The sequence below is a fragment of the Rhynchophorus ferrugineus genome, unplaced genomic scaffold (genome assembly GCF_030347505.1).
Source record: "Rhynchophorus ferrugineus isolate W39M unplaced genomic scaffold, kcgeb_rfMv2 rfM2, whole genome shotgun sequence".
Taxonomy (NCBI): Eukaryota; Metazoa; Arthropoda; class Insecta; order Coleoptera; family Curculionidae; genus Rhynchophorus; species Rhynchophorus ferrugineus.
In genome coordinates this window covers 50,757,284-50,774,057 of record NW_027472581.1, presented here as the reverse complement: position 1 = coordinate 50,774,057, position 16,774 = coordinate 50,757,284, and the positions used below count along the sequence as shown (strand labels likewise).

Here is a 16,774-nt window from a genome sequence, read left to right as displayed (position 1 = left end):
GATGTGAATAAGCCCCAAACGATTCAACACCTTAAAGACAATATTCGTCACGCAATTGAAGAAATTCAGCGTTAGATGTTGCAGGATGTCATCAAAAATGCCTTAAAAAGAGCCGAAATTGCATAGCAAATCGCGGTCGCTATTTAGCGGATGTAATTTTTCAATCATAAATAAATAAAAATGTAAAGACCAAATAAACTTTTTATGAAAATCAAACTCAACCAAACCAAACCAAAGCCAGACAAACAAACAAAAAAAACTACAAAGGAAATACCTGATATACAGACTAATTGAGATTAAATAGTATATTTATTTTTAGACATTAACGTAAGTGTAGGACTACATTACGAAGTATGTGAAATTTTATTTAATCAGACCTACTATATCATTTATACGCATTAGCGATTCATAAATCCTTTTAATTATCATTAATTATCAATTTAAATATGAATATAGTAAGTCTTATGAATAGTGAATAGCGGTGTAGTAAAAAGAAAACCATTATTTTTGTATGGAACTGAAGGTTTTATTTAACATACCTAAAATCATCTGATTTAGGTCAAATATACACCGTATTGTTCGATAACTAGCATCGAAGATTCGAAAGACTCTCTTGAAGCAATTTTTTTAATATCAAAATAGTTCGCCATGGACGAGAATAGGTGGTAATCACTTAGTATGATGGAACATAAGAAACTCCCCAACAAGCTCCCTGAATTTCTGGCGAATAGCTATCGATGTGTGTGCGGGGCTTGGCGTTATCTTGATGAAATACAATTCCTCTTACAGTGGCCAAATTTGACCGCTTCTGCGCTTGAGTTTATTTTTGCATCTAGCCTTTTCGAAATGCTTTCAAACTGATTTTTTGAGCAATAGAAATAGTGCTTGCAAAACGGTCAAACTTGGCCATTTCCATGACTTATTCCGCATTTTCAACAATTGCTCTGCCAGAGCCTGAATCTTTGACATCGAAAATACCGCAGCATAATCAAAACTCTGCTTGATTAGCTGTTGCAGTCATAACGACTATTCAAATTTTCAGCCACCTGGTTTGCGTTTTTACTATTGAAGAAAAACTCTAAAATATTGCACATTTTCTCTTTGATACTTTTTGTTTTCATATCTATTTTTGATGTAATATTAAGCAATACTGAGTCAATCGCTCACAGCACTGTTAAATAAGTAAAGTTTTTTTCATTATAAAATATTAAACCGATCGGACTTTTTCTATTGGAAAAATAATGGATTTATTTTTACTATATCCAATATGAAACGTCAAGATAAGTGCTGAAAAAAACTATTCGTATGGTTTAAGAGGAAAAATATAACAATTCAATATGTTTTATATATTCCAAAATATGTTTTAAAACATAGTTAATAATCAGTGGATCGTACCTGAAATATAATTGATGAAACTGAGTCGCAAAACTTGTGAATAAACAACCAAGGGCTGTTATTAAACCACCTAATACGGCCGATACTCTTGTCGATTTTTTCTTGCAGAATGATATCGTTATAGGCGATACCAGCAGAGATACTCCAGTTGCCATTGCTGCCAGCCATTCTGCAAAAAATATATTTTAATAGAATTCGCATTTATGGTTCCTGTTTATACAATACGTTGCTAAAAACACTGTATAAGGTGTGTGGTATGTAAGGTGCTTGAATGTGGTCTAATTACTTTTCTACCTTAAAAAAGCATTTATTGAGATAAATTAATACAATATACATTAATCAAACATTTTCCCATGTTTCAGGCAAGGTGGCGATGCCGTATTGACAGAGCGATGTTGGTTTGTCAGCGATCCACTCATCGATCCATTTTTATATTTGTTCAGAATTTTTAAACGGGTTGCTAACCAAGACCACCTACGTTAATCTATAAGTGGCAATAAAAAAATGTATATCTAGTGAGTACGCTTGGTGAGGCAGAATTTCGCATTCAAATTACAATAGTATATCTTTCAAAATATTGTAACATGTTACTTAGGATGATTTTGCGTTTGCTACTTGTTATTACTGGCCTTTTTCCGCATACATTTGCAGCAAAAATTTCATTCAGTTTTAGCTGCTCGTAACTACGCCTTGCCGATCAGACTCTATACGCAGCAAGACCTTATGCGGATGAATATTACATTTCACTGTCAATGTGGATTTTTCTTTTATGTTACCTCGTGTCTTTTGTACTTAGGATTGTTGTAGGAGATTCACTTTTTATCGATAGTCATACAATTCGAAATTGTATTTTCAATAAATTCATGTGGTAGCTCTTTTTCCATCCCTTGTAAACGCCTAGAAGCAGTTGATTAATTAACTGCTAAGCTGTCTCAAAGAGCGTGAGCTCAGTTTTGGTCCAATAAGTTTTGCACTTCATGGTCTTGGATGTTTTTGGTTCTATAGGCTGTTGGCTCACTCTCTGTCATTGATATATAAACCACATTTATATCGTTGGAACCAAAACCGACAATTGGAATATGATGGAAGAGCATTACCATAAGCATTACAATTTAAAAATTTAAAAGTGATGGATGGCCTTCGAGCATCTGATTCTTTTAAGCCAAACAACAAAATAAGGAACATCGGAAAAGCAATATTGAGCGTTCCATGCTTAGCGTTTGTATATACTGAACAAGTTAAAAATTATAAATGGAAAACTGTTATTTTATATAGAGAAATGTAATCATCGAATGTAACAGGTTAGGCTGTTTGATGGTTGGTATATTGCTACTTCGCATTATTATCAATAGATATTGGTGATCAAATTACGTGCAAATACCTAATAATTCTTATAGGGTTTGTTTATTAATATAAGTGTTATTACATTTAGCGATATTAGCGAACATTTTTTTTTGGATACTTACAAACTGCATTTTATAAAAGAACTATAGTTACGGAGTTTATGTTATTACAGAATATATTATAACAGCACAATTTTGAAAATACATTATAAATTTTAAGCATAATAAAGCGATACAAAGCAGCAGGTTATATAGACAGTGGCCCGGTTGTGAACGGAACTCATATTTGTATTTTTATTTAATATCGAAGTGCTCACTTACAGTTCTACTTCTGGAAAAATGAAAGTAATGTTTGTACAAAAACAGTAAAAGGAAGTTGGTTTAAATTCAAAATGTTTTAGTAAAATACTTCTGCTCTCATCATCTCTCAGTTATAATTATTATAATGAAAATTATTATAATCAATTTTTCCAAGCAAATAAAATAGTTTAGGTTGAATGAGAATGTCAACGCCCAAACAAAAACCTGTTTTGATAGGTTTATTATAGTTCAGTTTTTAGATAACTTCATTTCATTTCGGTAGTAGTCTCATTAAATTATTACTTAAATACAAATAGTTACAAACAGAAGAAGAAATGCATAAAAACTGTATCAAACCAATATAAGTGTATAATCACCTTTGAGAATATAAAAAATATACAATTGAGACTTTGACAATAGTTTTAAATATTTGGTGATCAGTGAGAAGTCAGTATCAGTATCAGTGGATATCAATTATGAAGAAAACTATTGGATGTAAACAACGTGCGATTGTTGCTTTTACTGATTTTCGTTCAGCTTTTCGAGTACAACGGTCCTTATTTTTGGCCACATTTTGCTACTGAACATACTCCCCTAAATTTATTAAATTTCTTTAGGCTACTCATGGGTCCATTGACATTGTGCAAGGTCTTAACGATTTGTCAAATTCATTTGACCGATTTGATGTTCGCTGATGATAGCGCTATATTTTCTAATACATATGTTGAAGCTTCAAGTATTCTTACACGAATTTTTGCACGATACAGCTTGCATCGCACAACCATATGTCTCAAAAATTAGCGAAGAAACAACTAAAGTATTACAACTGAAATTACGTTTAGAGCAAGTGCAGGAGTTCAACTACTTTCGATCAGTAATACAGGCGAAGAAAATGGCACCTACTGTTGAATCTTTTGATAGTAAGTATGGAAGAGAAGATATATTACAATTAAAACAAAAATGCGGCTCTTTCTAATTTTGACAATTGGAGACATGAACACTGTTACAGTCTAATGTCTATAAATACTACTTTATGGGATTATGTTACCTATTAGAAATTATGTTAATAGATTCAGATGTTATACAGTACACAATTGAGCAAACACAAATGCACAGAGTGAATGGTTTGGACATATCTGTGGAATAGACGTGAAGGTGGACGAACTACTCATAGAGATATTATAGAGAAATATGGAAATATGGAAAATAAGGAGACTAACTTGTTCTAGGCTAGAACGGCTGTAGCCGATCGTAAACAGTTAGTCCTGCGGCACCAATCAGTGTATTGATTTAGAAGTTGAAGTTCCTGAGCGTCTGCTATGTATTTATAATGGTTATAAGTGTTAATTACTATTTATTTACACCATTAGACTAATGGAAAACAAAATTTAAAATAAATATAGGGTTTAGTGTTTGCAGAATATTAATAAATGAAAAATTCATGTACCTGTTTGTCTAGTTGTTTCCGAACCAAATTTCTTGACAATTTCAAGTTGAAACCATCCTACTGACATCAGAAATCCATGAGAAAGTATGTGAACGAATACGGCGGCCCAAAGTACCACCCATCCCCAACCTCCCTCCGGATAGTAGTGCTGTTTGAGTGTCAGTATTTGTCTCAGATCTGCTACCAATCGGGCTGTTCTCGATATGGGTACTTCATCTGCGCCAGATCCCTGCAACTATTACCATCTATATACATAATTAACTATATTACTAATTCGGTATTTATGGTATATGATTATATATGTATAGTGAAAGAAACCAGATTTCTGTTATTTTGGTAAAAGTAAAATAAGTTGACATTGTATATAAGAAATGTTACAACGTTGAATATTGAATTTAACGTTTTGCATATTATCCAATTTTATAGATATTAAGATTTTATCGTGATTATTTTATACATATGACAGGCTTAGCTAACAACTTTAAGTCTTGTTATATTACGAGGGTAAGGTGAAAAGTTCTCTGTTTCACAATTTCAAGCGATTTACAAATCAAAAATGATTTTAATTTTCGACATAATTTCCATTGGCTTCAACCGACTTAACCGAAGGTTTCTATAATATTAGTTGTTTGGTCTGGGGGTTGAGAAAACTTTCATCTCCTATCAACTTCTTGCCAAGCTTATCTCAGATCCAAATTTCTTTAATATTAATCTTTTATCTTAATAATTATATATTTAATTAATTTTCTTAATCTTAAACTCAGACAAGATAATCCCGATAATTTTTGGTGTGCTTGAAGTTTTTGCTGGTCTCCGATGGATTGAAGGATTTCGAATACATTTTTAACAACTTTTTCAATTTGCCTATAGTTAATCCATTCAAAACGAAGTATTTTATGATCATACAAGTTTATCCATTTAAACCAAGTAAAACTCGTTTTTGCTGATTGGAATGTCATCGTTGTGTCAGGCCGATTTCATCTCACCCTGCTATATTTAAAGAACTATATTATGTGTACAAATTTAGTATCAATATATTTCCAAGGTTTAGTAATTTTTTTGAAGTATAATTTGTGATTAGTAACATTGAGTAAACAAAATGCTTCATTATGCATTTAACATATCCCATTATATTGAAACAAAATGATATTTATGCATTTATTTACTACTGCAAGTACTCACTTATAATTTCTAGTGATTAATGCTACATAATTTGGGAAATATTCCCCAATAATTCAAGTTAAGTTTCCTAAATTGCGGAGAAACATTTTCTGATCCCTAATTAATTTCTCTCAAAATTATTTTAAGTAACAGAACAAGTCTCAACCCTTTAAATAATATTTAATTTTTATCTTTTCATAGTATTGATGAAATATATGGATAGTGTGAGATGATATGAATTACAATGTTACACTTTAATCAATTTATTCAATCTCTTGCAAGCCTTTTGCTTGGCGAGTTGAACTTCACCAACTCGTTCGAAACCGAGAACATCAGCATTAAGGACATCACAATTTTTATGTTTGGGAACAAGCATTCTTAAGGTGAAACACTTTACCTCAGCAGCATTCACCATGCATGCTATCTTTATGAATTGTTGTCCATGTTGAACGAAATCCAGCATAGCATGACCAGTCGTCATCTAGTCTTTATGTGGTCACCGATTTATGAAGCAGTGAAAATGGCTTCACTATTGGCACCAGTGATTTAATTTGTAAATGTTGAAATTTTGCTAAAATCAAGCTGCTTGATAGCGTCTGTTCATAATCTTTCAAATTTTTTTACCAATTGTCAATATAATATATTATTGTTATTATTATTAAATACCGTTATTAATATGGTGATAAAATCGTTTAAAAATTAACAATAATATTTTATAGATATAGATCAAGAATACTGAAATATGGAGGGTCGTTCGATATGCATAATGTAACCTAAAAAAAGTTTTAAAAAAATTATGGAGGTATTTAGAGTTCTTCTAGAAGTGTTTGGCTCCAGAATATCGGTGCTATATTTATGGCCTCAAAAACCCCTCATTTTTCCTGCGTAATGTCAATACCCAATCAACATGAGATTATATAATGAGAGGAAGTTGATACCTTATATAGTATATAGCAAAAATAATTATAAGGTAATTTATCTAATACAGAAGAAAAACTCGTCTGGTGTAATAGCATTAATAACGACATTTGTCGTCAACTTACAGTCAATAAAATAATTGTTGACATTTACCGGATATTGTTGGACGTAGTTAATGTGTTAATTAGCAGAAATTCACTTACTGAACTCTTGTCATTCTTAAAGTCGCACTTGAAAATATTTTTGTTCAATTTTTAGCAAATGTTGCATCCATTCAGTAAATAGTTTTAAAAACTTAAAATATAATCATGAAACTTTGATATCGAGTTTATTAAATAATCTAGTGTGTTAAAGCGAAATTATTTATTGACTTATTTAACGAAATATTGATTTAATGAGATAATGATGAGATTTTATGATTTTAGTGATATTCCTTTTTGTTATATTTCTTACTTTTAAGTGTCGTTTTTACCAACTAGTTTATTTCGACTGCATCTACTGCTTAACATGGGCTCTGAACCATAATCCTCAGCATTAGGCCTACCGGCTGTCGAGTGACCAACTTAGAGATCATCCTATGAGGTAGGATGCCTCCGCCTACATCCGGTATTACCCAGCCTCGTTACCAGTGTGACTGGGGTAACATTTCTTTTGGATTTTGCACTTTTGTCTTATGGACAATCACATATTTAAATAACCACAAAATAAATTTACAACAATACCTCAAGTCGGTTGGAAATATTATAATTTTATTTACTTAATTATTCAATTAAATGTTATAATCTAACTTACAATGATTTTATTCATAAAAGTTTTATTGAATCTAATAATAAAAAGGCATATAATTTTGAAAATAAATAAATATTTCATCCTGCATATTGTTTACTGATACAATAGTGAAAAGAAAAGTGGTCTGACATATAAGATAACAAGTCTTGTCCAATTAAAATAATCTCATTTTACCGATACTGATATTACAAGACCGCCACTCGAAAACTCCTGCCTAACTTTCCTGCTGTTTTTCTCTGAACTTTTCCCATCATTCTCGCATAAACCAAACTTAAGATACCAGTGTCAGTTTTGCTGCGGTGGATTTTTTGTTGCTTCGGATTATTTTTCGATATAAGTTTGAAAAATAATGTAAGAAAGCAATTTCTAAAATATAAACAGCCATGAATAAATTGGAAAATAATTCCATGTGTTAGTTTATTTGATATTATATTATTGATTATCTGTTGCTTTATCTTTGGAATATATTGAATAATTTTAGATCTTTTTCAGCAGAGTTCATAATTCTTTTTTGCTTAAATTGCTTAAAAGAAGAATTTTTTTTAAATTGTCATGAGCGGTTTAATAGTAGTTTTTTTTTGCGCAGTATTGTAATAGATGATCGATCGATTTGCGTTTTTATTTCATGAATATCATATTTTCCTTAAATTACAATATTAAAATACTAGGCTTACTATATATCAGATAATTTACTAATACATATTTTATATTAAGATTTCAACAACCATAACTTATTGCCGTAATTCTTAAGATTATTTTATTGTTGTTTTATGTGAGGTTTTTAGTAGGGGCTGGTTTACTTTGGCAGCCTGTGGGTTGTTGTTGTAGTAACGTCTGTTTAACCTGTTGTTTATACTGTTTTTGTACTGATGACAAACCATTGAAAGTTACATGATTGAGCAGTAGGGCCAAATAGCAAAATTCTTTTATCAAAATCAATATTCGTTAATGTAAACGTAATGTGTAATGTTAATGTAATATTCATTTAGCAACATGTAGTAATCCATTTTTCCTCGTTTACAAGAACTCAAACTTCCACAAAGTTTACATTTCTTCTGGACTTGTGCCTGTATGTATAAGATCCAACTGACACACAACCTCAAAGCCAATGACTATAGACAATATCGTTTGTCCTGTTTGACTCGGGATGATAACAGTTGAAAGAAAACTAAAATTTTGATCGAAACTCATCTTTGATTATAAGTCGTATTTTCATATAAATGGCAATTAACAAGCATAATTACTGTATATTAAACGATGTATACGTCCAAGCCGCTAGAGGTCCTGCGATAAAAATATCTGTTATTTAAAATTTGATTTTGTAGTTTTTAGGATGAAATTATTACCTAACAGGTCAATTGAAAAGTCCCCGGTCTACCATAGTAAAACAATTTTTTTGGCAAAATTAGTTTATTTTATTCAACATAATTCCCTTCAAGGGTGATACACTGATTATAGCAACCGTCCAACTTTTCGATGCCATTTTTGTAGTAGGATTTGTGCTTTACTTCAAAATAGGTCTCAGTTTCGGCGATCACCTCTTCATTCGACGAAGCAATTCGAAGCCCAATTCATGAATTTTTGCTATCGTTTTCACTGACTTGTGACACGATACATTGTCTTAGTGAAGCAGCACTTTCTTTTTTTTCAATTGCGGCCGTTTTTCGGCGATTTCGTTGTTCAAACGCTATGTAACAGTTGCAGTTGATGGTCCTTCCTTTTTCAAGGTAGTCAATGAAAATTATTCCATGCGTATCTCAAAATACAGACTGTCGACTGGACTTCGGAGTGAAATGATGGATGTTTCATCCATTGCCACATATCGACCTAAAAACTTGGGTTTATTACGCTCTATCATCTTCAAACACTGCTCCAAATCATCAACTCATCGTTGTTTTTGGTCAAAAGTGAGCTCGCGCGGCACCCACTTTGCACAGAGCTTTTTATTACTCAAATATTCATGAATGATATGATGTACACGTTCAGCTGATATCTATAGCCTGTCTGCTATTTCATTCAATTTCAATTTACTGTCATTCAAAATCATTTTGTGGATTTTTTCGTCGGTAACAATCTCTTTTGGGCGTCCATTGCGTTCATCGCATTCGGTATTAATTTCACCACGTCTAAACTTAGCATACCAAACCTTGATGATTGATTTTCTTGGGGCAGTATCCGGAAACTCGGCATCAATCCAAGTTTTTTCTTCAACTGTATTTTTTACCTTGAAAAATAATATTTTATCAACAAGCGCAATTCCATTTAATCCAATTTTTTCACAATAACAAAAGTTGCTTAACTCAACATGCTAACTAATAATTATGAAACTATATTAATACTACTAATTACTATTCTAGCGGCGCCATCTATGTGTCGGTCTGGGGACTTTTCAACTGACCTGTTTTTAGAAGGTGTATATTCTCTACATAAATTTTTATATGAGGTGTGCTTTTTTGGTATCAGCAATTTTTTATCATTAAATTTTTTATCACTTTTTTTAACAGTAAAAATTATTGATATAAATCTGAAGTAAAAAAAGTTCTTTCTGTTCTGTTCCAGAATGTGAAAGTTCCACAGTTCTGCAGAATGCATCGTTTTCAAAAAAGTTTAACTTTAAGTCAGAAATGGCTTATAAAGGCAAGCAATGATAAGCTTACGGGCCTTTCTCTTCAGTATTTATCTACGCATAGAAGTGTTTGCTCTCTGCACTTTAGACCAGAAGACTATAGATCCAAATATGGTAGACTACTGTTTCGAATTTGAGATGCTTCAACTTGAAATTATATTATGTGTCTGTATAGATTATATTGAAATAGAGGGATCCGTGCCTTCAACTTCATGCAGGCAGTTTTTCTCTAAAGGATCACCAGTACTCAACTGTGAAGAGAATGTGTGAGAAGGAGATTTGAATAAATTAGTATGTTAAATGGTAACTGGTAACTAATCTACAACATTTTTTATTATTATCTGTGCCTTCCATAACAATTCCTACACATATTATTTATTATTACAAAAAAAATAGAAAGGAATATCAGAACATATATATCAGGTCTCATTGCCAGAAAGTTATTAAAAATATTTAAAAATGAAAGTTGTAGGGCAAAAATGCGGTATCGTGAAAGCGATACCGATACAGAATTTATCAAAGCTCGCCAGTACGACAAATTGTCTTACGGTACCAGAAATTTAATTCAATTCATGTATTTTGGAACACCTCTCTAGACTTTTTATGTATTGCTAAAAGTATGTGCCAAAGCAAATCTAAAGAATATTCTTGATAAAATGTTATGCCAGCAAATGTCACTATTTTTCAAAACTATTACTTGCGTTCAACATCCGAAGGAAGGATATATAATAAGAAAAGTAATAATTAGGTGTTGCTTGCTCTGGCGGATGAAAAAAATAAATAGGATTGCAATGAGAATGTACAATTAAAAAATAAGTTGTCACTTGTTATATTAGATGTTATTTTTGATGTATTTAGAAAACATTTAAAACAAATGTTAACTAGTATAAAATATTGTATTTAAATTCAATTCTCAATTTCCCCCTGTAATATAAATACATTTGTTTCTTATATTTTCATTCCCCCCTGTAATAAATAAACATGCTTTGCTCACCCTCTGGTGACTTGGGCGAGCATAAATTAGTTACAAACTTATACAGAAGAGATACAGATTCTGAGCCGGTTTATTTTGTGGCTAAGATAATTAAGTTGTTGGTAGGATTTTTTGAAGTCACATTATGCCAATAAGTCTCAGTTGACCGATGCTATTAAAGTCCACAAAATCCAGGTCATCGCTCAAATTCAGCTAGATCTATATATATGCCCGATTCATTAAAAATTGGATAAGGCGTATTCGTACAGTACAGAGAAAGTCCTACAGGACAACTGAAGAATAACATCGTATTTAATATAGTATTGCTGTAGCACTGCGGTTAAGTACGAGGGAAAGAAAAGAGTAAGCGCTAATACGTTCAATATCATAATGGTTGTAGGTATATATTATAATATTTCTTAACTTTCGTTGCCTGCGCGGATACAGAAATTGTTAAACTTTACAAATACATCTTGCAAATAAGTGCTTTAGTACGAAACTTGATATGATTCAAATGGAAAAAATTAAAGATTCTATTTCGATTGTTGTATACAAACTAACGATTGTTAAAAAAAGATAGGTATATTTCTCATTTCTTCACTAAACAAACTTCCGGTAATATCTTTATATATTGTATATTAGATAGCATTATATTAATTGCAGATTTGAAAAATATACTAAATTGTGAAGAATGACTCAGTAAAAAAGGACTGAATTATCGATGAAATATAGTTTTTGAAATAAATATATATATATATATATATATATATATATACATATATATACATATATATATATACACATATATATATATATATATAAATAAATTTTGATCAAATAAATTTAAGTTGGTAGGTAAGTGCTTTACCAATCAAAACACTGCACTGTTAAGGTATATTTGGAAATAAATTATTATATATCACTAAATTCTATTTAAACTAAAAATACATGTTTTTATATAATAGGTAGTGACAAAAGATCACAGGAACCAATACATTTTCAAGTTATACGCTATAAATATATTGTTTACACTTCGAGGAAATGTACATTTAATTATATAAAATATTAAATAAAGCAGATACAAGGTTACAATAGCCGCAATTTATTTCCCTCCAAGATTACATGTCAACTGGAAAACCAACTTATTAGCCGACTGATCAAGAGAAAACCCCAGACCTGATAGGTTTCTTCATAGTAAGAAACATAACATCCCACCATATAAATTTTGAGCTAAGTTCAGATTATACGTCAGTGATTCTGGTGTCAGTTATTCAGAAGTGAAGGAAATGGGAGCTGAAAAACGTAAATTACGAAAAAAGTGGCAACAAAACGGAACACTTGAAAATAAAATTATTTTAAATAATATAACCCAAATACTGAAAAGGGAAATACTCGAAATTAAAAACAAAACCATAAATGACTATCTGAGAAATTTAATAGATGATAAAGAAACTGATTACTCACTCTGGAAAGCCACAAAATATTTAAAGTTCTAATGTCTACACAGTTCACCAAAAAGAAGAAGCATTTGCTGAATATCTAGAAAAAACTTTCAAACCAAACGAAACTAATATTGAACATAATTTGCCAGACATAGAAGCTGAAATTCGATGATTGAATTAGTCTCGCCGAAAGTGTTAACCAAAGTTACTAAAACTGACATTCAACCAAAGGAAATCACCAGGCCACGATTTAATAACAGAAGAATTACTGCAAAAACTACCAAGAAGGGAAATTATAAAACTCACCAACTTGATCAATACAGTATTTAGATTAAAACATGTCCCAGACATTTGGAAGATGGCGGAAATTATATTGACCCCAAAACCTGGGAAGTCACCAAACGAAATAAGAGCCTATAGACCTATATCACTGTAATATCTAAGGTTTTTGAAAAGCTCCTGTTGAAAAGAATAAAATCGATCATATAGAGAAAAAACCTAATACCAACACACCAGTTTGGGTTTATTAATAAACACTCAGCAATTGGCCAGGTCCACAGAATAACAGATGTTATTGAAAATACCTACGACAGTAAAAAGTATGCTCAGCTATATTTTTGATATAGCACAAGCATTCGATAAGGTTTGGCATGAAGGCCTTGTTCATAAACTACAGAAAATGCTATCAAAACAACACACCGAACTATTAAAATCATACATTACAACCAGAATGTTTAGATTCAAACAAGAAGAAGCTTACTCTACAATAAAAGAATCTAAAGCAGGTGTACCACAAGGAAGTGTACTGGGACCAATGCTTTATCTACTCTACACTTGTGATATACCACAAATAGAAAATATTAGAATGGCTATATTTACTGATGATTCTGCGATTATAGCTGTCAGAGACAATAGTGAAGAAGCCTCACGAAAATTACAACAGGCAAGTGACAATATAAATAATTGGACACAAGCTTGGAAAATAAGAATTAATGAAAGTAAATCTGTACATGTGCAGTTCACCTATAAACAGGCCGTACAAGCACCAATAACATTACATGACACTATCATTCCATATAACAACAACGCTAAATATCTTGGAATGAATCTCCATGTAAAACTTCGCTGGAAGGAACATATAAAGAAGAAAATAAAAGAACTGGAATTGAAATATAGGAGAATGTACTGGCTAATTGGAAGAAAATCACAGTTAACAGTACATAATAAATTGCTATTATATAAGCAAATACTAAAACCTATATGGACATACGGAGTTCAATTATGGAGATGTTCTGCAAAGAGTAGCATAAATCAAATACAAATTTTTCAGAACAAAGTCCTGAGAGATAATGTGGGTACACCCAAATAATATAGGACTGATTACTTACATCGAGACCTTCAGATACCCACAGTCAGACAAGAAATAAGAGAATTGCAAGGGGGCATGAGGAAAGACTCCATTCTCATACGAATATTGAAATATTGCAACTATTAGATATCACCAGAACGGACACAGACTCAAAAGAATCAAACCATCTGATCTTGTGTAGTGTTGTGTAGTGAGGTGCATAAATTAAAAAATTCAGCAGTGACATTATTTCACCAGAGACTGAGATAGGGTCGATGGGTCCTCCTAGTTATATACCTAGATTTAAGTTATTATAAAGACAAATTGTAGGTTAGACGGAAACCACTAGTAACAATATATTAATTAAATAATTTTTTTTTTTTATTACTCTTCGTGAGTCCACAATCGGCCCTATTGGCAATAAGTATTTCTTCTGTTTATATTATATATACATGGCATGTAGAAAATCACTTCATTAAGCAATCTTCTGTATAAAATATTATCTTAATTAATTAGACTTATTCTAATGCTTATTCTAAACTCTACATATGTCCAGTAATCAGATCAGGTGGTGTTAAACGTTTTAGTCTACGCACTTCACTATCACGTCGCATATTTAGCTGATTAGCGAGTACATTGGGATGCACTGACACTCTTTCGAAGTACTTCACACAAACACGTTATAGGTTCTAGAGGAATATCGCGTTGTATCACTTTATTTGAAATATAGTACGGAGCATCAACAATGGCACGCAACACCTTATTTTGGAACCGTTGAATGATGGATATATTAGATTTGCTAGCGGTACCCCATAGTTGAATTCCATATGTCCAAATGGGCTTGAGTATAGACTCATACAGCAATACCTTGTTATCTAATGATAACTTGGATTTGCGCCCAATGAGCCAATCCATTTGATATAATTTTAGTCCTAGTTGTTTCCGTTTAGAGAGTATGTGCTTCTTCCAGGTTAGGCGTCGATCTAAATGCATACCAAGATATTTAACATGCTCTGCTTGGGGGAGTTGACGATGATTGATATTTACTGGTGGACATGTTCTTCTACGCAGGGTAAACGTTATATGCGTGGATTTTGATTCATTGGCTTTAATGCGCCATGTCTTCAACCATAATTGTATTTGATCCAGGTGGGTTTGTAGGTTTATTGATGCTGTGACTGGATCTTCATGGGATGCTAAGATTGCTGTATCGTCTGCATATGTTGCCACGGTAGTTATTTTTGTGGTGGGCAGATCAGCCGTATACAGAAGATACAGTACTGGACCCAGTACACTACCTTGCGGAACTCCTGAATATATGGGATTTAATTCGGTATGTTCATCGCCTTGATTTACAATAAAATGTCTGTCAGTGAGATACTATTTTAATAGCTGATAGTCCGGATGAGGGAGAAGTTTCTTTAGTTTAACCTGCAAGCCCGTATGCCATACTTTGTCAAAAGCCTGAGATATGTCTAGGAAAGCAGCCGAACAATATCTTTTGGCATTTAGGTCAGCGTTTATTTGGTTTACAAGTCTATGCACTTGTTCTATAGTCCCATGCTTATTGCGAAAGCCAAACTGATGTTCTGGAATAATTTTTCTTTTTTCTATTATATAGTTTAGTTTTTTTATGTATAATTTCTCGAAAACTTTCGAGATTATTGGTAATAAACTTATAGGTCGGTAGGAGGTCACATCTTCTGGTATTTTTCCTGGTTTAAGTATCATTAATATTTTAGCTACTTTCCAGATACTAGGGAAATAATTAATTCGTAGCATAGCATTAAATATATATGTTAATAGTTTTATAGCCTTTTCTGATAGTTCTTTTAAAATTTTGCCAGTAATTAAGTCATAACCAGGAGCTTTTTTAATATTAATCTCTCTCCTTATTGTATGTTTAACTTTTTTGACCGTTAATTTCTCGTGCGGTAAATCCATTTGAAATGGCGAATCTAGAAAGCTAGTAATTTTATTTTCGTCATCTTTATGTAGCTGAGACTGGAAAGGTTTAAAAACATTTTTTAAGTGTTTTGAGAAAATGTCGGCCTTCTCTTTATTGCTTCTCGCCCAATTATTTTCGCTTTTTTTAATAGGTGAGTTATGCTGCTGGGATCTCCTAAGCTTTTTTGTTGCTTTCCACAACGAATAGTCTGTAGCCTCAGTTGATGTCAAGTTTTCTAGGTATTCTTGAATGCCTTGGTTTTGTTCAATTTGAATTAGATCTCTCAGCTCTTTTATGGCCCTATTAAATTTTCTTTTATTCTCTTCAGTCCTTTGCTGTTGCCAATTTCGTCGTAACTTTCTTTTTTCTGCTATCTTTTTCTGTATTGTACATGATATATGTGTATTTTTTCTTGGAAATGTTTCACTGTTGGGAGTCGCGGAATATGCTGCCTCCTGTATATTTTTTGTAAGATTTATTGCTGCTATTTCTATATCCATTTCAGTTTGTAACGGTAAGTTTAGAGAGATATTTTGGTCTAAGTTTTCTCTAAATGAGGGCCAGTTAGTTCTATTATTGCACAGAGAAGGGGGTTTATCTTTGATGGTAATTTTTGAAGAAATTGTTACTATTATTGGTGAATGATCAGAAGACAGGTCGAAACATGATTCTGCCTGACACTTTTTTGGATCAATATTTTTTGTAATACAGAAATCTATTGTATCTGGTTTTTTATTTCTGTCTGAAGGCCAATATGTTGGTTCACCAGTAGAGATATGTTGTAAGTTATCTTTCCTTATGGCTTTGAGCAGTTCTCTACCTTTTGAGGTTATTATTCTTGAACCCCACATTAAATGTTTTGCATTATAATCTCCTCCGGCTATAAATCTATTACCTAGCGTACTGAAGAATTCTTGAAATTGTTCTGCCTTGTTGTTATGTTTGGGTGGGCAATAAATCGCAGAAATTGTTAATGGTCCATGGGCTTCCTCTATGGTTATACTGGTGGCTTGCAGGTAGTCTTTGCGGAATTTTTCTTTTTCGAAATGCTTTATATCATCTCGAATTATTATGGCTGTACCTC

General features: G+C 32.1%; 1 protein-coding gene across 7 annotated transcripts in view; it reads right to left on the bottom strand.

Annotated features, from left to right (window-relative positions):
- Positions 1–16,774, bottom strand: part of LOC143191138 (monocarboxylate transporter 12) — a 100,186-nt gene that overhangs the window by 30,565 nt on the left and 52,847 nt on the right. For 5 of the 7 annotated variants that reach the window (XM_076395930.1, XM_076395929.1, XM_076395933.1 and 2 more), the window contains 2 exons: positions 4,486–4,720; positions 1,396–1,564 (listed from right to left, as the gene is read on the bottom strand). In XM_076395930.1, coding sequence (XP_076252045.1) covers positions 1,396–1,564; positions 4,486–4,720 — 404 coding nt within the window. The remainder of the gene's footprint in view (positions 1–1,395; positions 1,565–4,485; positions 4,721–16,774) is intronic. The other 2 variants (XM_076395932.1, XM_076395934.1) reach the window with 1 other exon arrangement.